Source organism: Perca flavescens, chromosome 5 (genome assembly GCF_004354835.1).
Source record: "Perca flavescens isolate YP-PL-M2 chromosome 5, PFLA_1.0, whole genome shotgun sequence".
NCBI lineage: Eukaryota > Metazoa > Chordata > Actinopteri > Perciformes > Percidae > Perca > Perca flavescens.
In genome coordinates this window covers 40553039-40560070 of record NC_041335.1, presented here as the reverse complement: position 1 = coordinate 40560070, position 7032 = coordinate 40553039, and the positions used below count along the sequence as shown (strand labels likewise).

Genomic DNA, 7032 nt, shown 5'->3' with positions numbered 1-7032 from the left:
TCACCCAGGGGATAATAACTGCTATAGTTGCAGCTCTAATATTTATATATTTCTTTATATTTCTATATGTTTCTATATGTTGCAGGTGCAGTGTGCTGTTTGACAGCTGGGGGGCGCTCTGACTGTTTAACACGTCAGAACAGAATATACAGACCATAATACTACACATTCATATAAACCTACTGGCTGGGGCATGTGTGTGTCTGTGTCTGTGTGTGTGTGTCTATATCTGTCTGTGTCTGTGTGTGTGTGTGTGTGTGTATGTACGTGTGTGTGTGTGTGTGTGTGTGTCTGTGTGTGTGTCTGTGTGTATATATCTGTCTGTGTGTGTGTGTGTGTCTGTGTGTATATATCTGTGTGTGTGTCTGTGTGTATATATCTGTCTGTGTGTGTACGTGTGTGTGTCTGTGTGTGTATGTATGTACGTGTGTGTGTGTGTGTGTGTTTGTCTGTGTGTGTGTGTACGTGTGTGTGTCTGTGTGTGTATGTATGTACGTGTGTGTGTGTGTCTGTGTGTATATATCTGTCTGTGTGTGTGTGTGTGTGTGTATATATCTGTCTGTGTGTGTGTGTGTGTGTGTGTGTGTATATATCTGTGTGTGTGTGTGTGTCTGTGTGCGTGTCTTTGGCTATATTAAGTTAACTTGTGTCTCCAGACTGATGACCAGCTGTGTTTCCTCCTCCTCTCCTCAGCAGACGTCCCAACATGTTGAACCAGGAGAACTTTTTGTGTTGTCATGTTTGTAACAAAATAAATTTTAAAAACTTTACATGAGGTTAGCGACAGTCTGACGGAGGTAACGGACATGATTTAAAAACATTAACATGGACTAAAACCTTCCTGACGTTGCTGAGCTCTGATTGGACCAGAGAGCGGAGGAATAAACTGGTGATGTAACGCTTCCTAATAAGGCGTTGGCCCCTCCCACTCCAGCAGGTACTGCACGGCGCCTTGCGGCGTGACGCGGCGCGCCAGCACCTGGTACCGCTCGCCCACACCGAAGATGGAGGAGAGGGAGGAGTCAGACGGGATCTGGGTGGGGTCGGACAGGAAGTGGGAGGAGTCTGACGCTTCTTCTTCTGCGTCATCCAGCATCCCAGGAGGCTCGGAGCCAGCCTCGCTGCGATTGGCCCACTGGCTGTAGCTGTTGCTAGGCAACTTCCTCTTCCTGCTGCCCACCCTCCTCCTGGCGACACACAGAGGTCAGGGGTCAGAGACACTTCCTGTCAACACCTCGCCACATTAAGGGTTCTCTACTACACGTGAAAACGTATGGTAGCTGTATGGTAGTTAGCTGTATGCTAGCTGTATGGTAGTTAGCTGTATGCTAGCTGTATGGTAGTTAGCTGTATGTTAGCTGTATGGTAGTTAGCTGTATGTTAGCTGTATGTTAGCTGTATCGTAGTTAGCTGTATGGTAGTTAGCTGTATGGTAGTTAGCTGTATGTTAGCTGTATGGTAGTTAGCTGTATGTTAGCTGTATGGTAGTTAGCTGTAGGTTAGCTGTATGGTAGTTAGCTGTATGTTAGCTGTATGTTAGCTGTATGGTAGTTAGCTGTATGGTAGTTAGCTGTATGTTAGCTGTATGGTAGTTAGCTGTATGGTAGTTAGCTGTATGGTAGCTGTATGTTAGCTGTATGGTAGTTAGCTGTATGGTAGTTAGCTGTATGGTAGATGTATGGTAGCTGTATGGTAGCTGTATGGTAGCTAGCTGTATGTTAGCTGTATGTTAGCTGTATGGTAGCTGTATGGTAGTTAGCTGTATGGTAGTTAGCTGTATGTTAGCTGTATGGTAGTTAGCTGTATGTTAGCTGTATGGTAGTTAGCTGTATGTTAGCTGTATGTTAGCTGTATGGTAGTTAGCTGTATGTTAGCTGTATGGTAGTTAGCTGTATGGTAGTTAGTTGTATGGTAACTGTATGGTAGTTAGCTGTATGGTAGTTAGCTGTATGGTAGATGTATGGTAGCTGTATGGTAGTTAGCTGTATGGTAGATGTATGGTAGCTGTATGGTAGTTAGCTGTATGGTAGTTAGTTGTATGGTAGCTGTATGGTAGTTAGCTGTATGGTAGATGTATGGTAGTTAGCTGTATGGTAGTTAGCTGTAGGTTAGCTGAATGGTAGCTGTATGGTAGTTAGCTGTATGGTAGTTAGTTGTATGGTAACTGTATGGTAGTTAGCTGTATGGTAGTTAGCTGTATGGTAACTGTATGGTAGTTAGCTGTATGGTAGTTAGTTGTATGGTAACTGTATGGTAGTTAGCTGTATGGTAGTTAGCTGTATGGTAACTGTATGGTAGTTAGCTGTATGGTAGTTAGCTGTATGGTAGCTGTATGGTATTTAGCTGTATGCTAGCTGTATGGTAGTTAGCTGTATGGTAGCTGTATGGTAGTTAGCTGTATGCTAGCTGTATGGTAGTTAGCTGTATGCTAGCTGTATGGTAGTTAGCTGTATGGTAGCTGTATGGTAGTTAGCTGTATGGTAGTTAGCTGTATGGTAGTTAGCTGTATGCTAGCTGTATGGTAGTTAGCTGTATGGTAGTTAGCTGTATGGTAACTGTATGGTAGTTAGTTGTATGGTAGCTGTATGGTAGTTAGCTGTATGGTAGTTAGCTGTATGGTAGCTGTATGGTAGTTAGCTGTATGGTAGCTGTATGGTATTTAGCTGTATGCTAGCTGTATGGTAGTTAGCTGTATGGTAGCTGTATGTTAGTTAGCTGTATGCTAGCTGTATGGTAGTTAGCTGTATGCTAGCTGTATGCTAGTTAGCTGTATGCTAGCTGTATGCTAGTTAGCTGTATGCTAGCTGTATGCTAGTTAGCTGTATGCTAGCTGTATGGTAGTTAGCTGTATGCTAGCTGTATGGTAGTTAGCTGTATGCTAGCTGTATGGTAGTTAGCTGTATGCTAGCTGTATGCTAGTTAGCTGTATGGTAGCTGTATGGTATTTAGCTGTATGCTAGCTGTATGCTAGTTAGCTGTATGCTAGCTGTATGCTAGTTAGCTGTATGGTAGTTAGCTGCAGGTTACCTGAAGTGATAGGAGGCGCTGGTTGTAGCAGACCCTGAAGTTGAAGCATCGGTAGAGTCCTGATCGATACTGACCGTCCTACTGGAGCTGCTGGAAAACACCACCAGCACGTTATCCTCCTGACCTTATCACCACTAGGATTAATCTACTACATATCATAAGGCTGTATACCTGAACACATGGTTATTAATCTACTACATGTCATAAGGCTGTATATCTGAACACATGGTTATTAATCTACTACATGTCATAAGGCTGTATATCTGAACACATGGTTATTAATCTACTACATGTCATAAGGCTGTATATCTGAACACATGGTTATTAATCTACTACATGTCATAAGGCTGTATATCTGAACACATGGTTATTAATCTACTACATGTCATAAGGCTGTATATCTGAACACATGGTTATTAATCTACTACATGTCATAAGGCTGTATATCTGAACACATGGTTATTAATCTACTACATATCATAAGGCTGTATACCTGAACACATGGTTATTAATCTACTACATGTCATAAGGCTGTATATCTGCACACATGGTTATTAATCTACTACATGTCATAAGGCTGTATATCTGCACACATGGTTATTAATCTACTACATGTCATAAGGCTGTATATCTGAACACATGGTTATTAATCTACTACATGTCATAAGGCTGTATATCTGAACACATGGTTATTAATCTACTACATGTCATAAGGCTGTATATCTGAACACATGGTTATTAATCTACTACATGTCATAAGGCTGTATATCTGAACACATGGTTATTAATCTACTACATGTCATAAGGCTGTATATCTGCACACATGGTTATTAATCTACTACATGTCATAAGGCTGTATATCTGAACACATGGTTATTAATCTACTACATGTCATAAGGCTGTATATCTGCACACATGGTTATTAATCTACTACATGTCATAAGGCTGTATATCTGCACACATGGTTATTAATCTACTACATGTCATAAGGCTGTATATCTGAACACATGGTTATTAATCTACTACATGTCATAAGGCTGTATATCTGAACACATGGTTATTAATCTACTACATATCATAAGGCTGTATACCTGAACACATGGTTATTAATCTACTACATGTCATAAGGCTGTATATCTGAACACATGGTTATTAATCTACTACATATCATAAGGCTGTATATCTGAACACATGGTTATTAATCTACTACATGTCATAAGGCTGTATATCTGAACACATGGTTATTAATCTACTACATGTCATAAGGCTGTATATCTGCACACATGGTTATTAATCTACTACATGTCATAAGGCTGTATATCTGCACACATGGTTATTAATCTACTACATGTCATAAGGCTGTATATCTGCACACATGGTTATTAATCTACTACATGTCATAAGGCTGTATATCTGAACACATGGTTATTAATCTACTACATGTCATAAGGCTGTATATCTGAACACATGGTTATTAATCTACTACATGTCATAAGGCTGTATATCTGCACACATGGTTATTAATCTACTACATGTCATAAGGCTGTATATCTGAACACATGGTTATTAATCTACTACATGTCATAAGGCTGTATATCTGCACACATGGTTATTAATCTACTACATGTCATAAGGCTGTATATCTGAACACATGGTTATTAATCTACTACATGTCATAAGGCTGTATATCTGCACACATGGTTATTAATCTACTACATGTCATAAGGCTGTATATCTGAACACATGGTTATTAATCTACTACATGTCATAAGGCTGTATATCTGCACACATGGTTATTCCCTGAGGGGTTTCCTTTGCATCTCTTTTATTTAACGTCCCTTAAACGCATCGTCGTGCTGAATGAATCAGTGTCTCACCTCTTGAGGCTCTGCAGCTCGTCCAGCGTGAAGTCAAAGATGTTGGCCATGTGGTGGTTGGAGGTCCAACTGCAGGACAGCTCGTTCTACACACACACACACACACACACACACACACACACACACACACACACACACACACATGTAACATATATAATAAAAAACCTCCTGAGAGCTCGGTTTGTTTCAGGGACGCATTAGAAGAGTTGTTGTTTCGTTTGTTTACATGATGCTGGGCGCCGCTCGCCTCCGTCACACCAACACCGGGAGCATCTCCTGACACAAGTCACCCAAACGTGTGTTTACAGTGAGTGTCCGAAATCTGGTTTGGTCGTTCCCTATATAGTTCACTATTTAATAAACACTATATACACAGTGAGTGAGTGAATGAGGAAGCTAAAGTGAAGCCAAAACCTCCCGATGCCATCTGGTAACTCTGCAGAGTCTCCGCACTACTGATCGGACGGTTTCCTATTTTTAGAAAAACTAAATCTAATTATTACAAGAGAAAAAAGTTTCGGGAGGTTTTGGGTTCATTTCTATACACAGACTAGAAGAAGGAAGACTTACATTAGGGATGGCATCTTCTAGCAGCCACTTGGACTTCCTCTTCCTCCTCTCAGCTGAAGCACTGCTGACACACACACATACGTTAGTTATAACTACTTAATAACATCTTTGTTATAACAACTTAACATAACATCCTAAGCTGGGAGGAGGCCTCGGGGAAGACCCAGGACTAGGTGGAGGGAGGTCCAGCTGGGAGGAGGCCTCGGGGAAGACCCAGGACTAGGTGGAGGGAGGTCCAGCTGGGAGGAGGCCTCGGGAAGACCCAGGACTAGGTGGAGGGAGGTCCAGCTGGGAGGAGGCCTCGGGAAGACCCAGGACTAGGTGGAGGGAGGTCCAGCTGGGAGGAGGCCTCGGGAAGACCCAGGACTAGGTGGAGGGAGGTCCAGCTGGGAGGAGGCCTCGGGAAGACCCAGGACTAGGTGGAGGGAGGTCCAGCTGGGAGGAGGCCTCGGGAAGACCCAGGACTAGGTGGAGGGAGGTCCAGCTGGGAGGAGGCCTCGGGAAGACCCAGGACTAGGTGGAGGGAGGTCCAGCTGGGAGGAGACCTCGGGAAGACCCAGGACTAGGTGGAGGGAGGTCCAGCTGGGAGGAGGCCTCGGGGAAGACCCAGGACTAGGTGGAGGGAGGTCCAGCTGGGAGGAGGCCTCGGGGAAGACCCAGGACTAGGTGGAGGGAGGTCCAGCTGGGAGGAGACCTCGGGGAAGACCCAGGACTAGGTGGAGGGAGGTCCAGCTGGGAGGAGGCCTCGGGGAAGACCCAGGACTAGGTGGAGGGATTATATCTCCAACCTGGCCTGGGAACGCCTCGGGATCCCCCGCGACCGATACCGGATAAGCAGACGAAGATGGATGATGGATGGATGGATGGATGGATGATGGATGGATGGATGGATGGATGATGGATGATGGATGGATGATGGATGGATGATGGATGGATGGATGATGGAAGGATGGATGGATGATGGATGGATGGATGATGGATGGATGGATGGATGGATGATGGATGGATGGATGGATGGATGGATGATGGATGGATGATGGATGGATGATGGATGGATGGATGGATGGATGATGGATGGATGGATGGATGATGGAAGGATGGATGGATGATGGATGGATGGATGATGGATGGATGGATGGATGATGGATGGATGATGGATGGATGGATGATGGATGGATGGATGGATGGATGGATGGATGGATGATGGATGGATGGATGATGGATGGATGGATGATGGAAGGATGGATGGATGATGGATGGATGGATGATGGATGGATGGATAACATCTTAAGCTTCTTAAACAGACGGCCGACCATCAGCAGTAGAGCCAGTGGGACTGATCAGCCTCCTGAGTTGGTCCAGAAAGTTCCTCAGAACACCGAAGAGACGAGACCTGATACGTCTCCATAGCAACAGGCGGCGCTAATCTGTGCTGTTGCCCAAAAAATGAAAACCGGCAGCCGATTGGACGAACGAGTCACATGGGTCTGGTTTCTCGTCATGGCGTCTCGTTCAGAATACGATCTCATATTGTACTAAAATAGTTCACCGAAAACGT

At 44.0% G+C, this 7032-nt stretch overlaps 1 protein-coding gene across 3 annotated transcripts in view; it reads right to left on the bottom strand.

The window, feature by feature from the left end:
- Positions 1-575: 575 nt before the first annotated feature.
- The window catches only part of phf19 (PHD finger protein 19), a 30451-nt gene continuing 23994 nt past the window's right edge, over positions 576-7032 (bottom strand). The window contains exons 11-14 of one of the 3 annotated variants that reach the window (XM_028577464.1): positions 5475-5538; positions 4905-4990; positions 3028-3117; positions 576-1187 (exon numbers count right to left, since the gene is read on the bottom strand). In XM_028577464.1, the coding sequence (XP_028433265.1) occupies positions 905-1187; positions 3028-3117; positions 4905-4990; positions 5475-5538 (523 nt within the window). In that variant the 3' untranslated portion in view covers positions 576-904. The remainder of the gene's footprint in view (positions 1188-3027; positions 3118-4904; positions 4991-5474; positions 5539-7032) is intronic. The other 2 variants (XM_028577467.1, XM_028577466.1) reach the window with 2 other exon arrangements.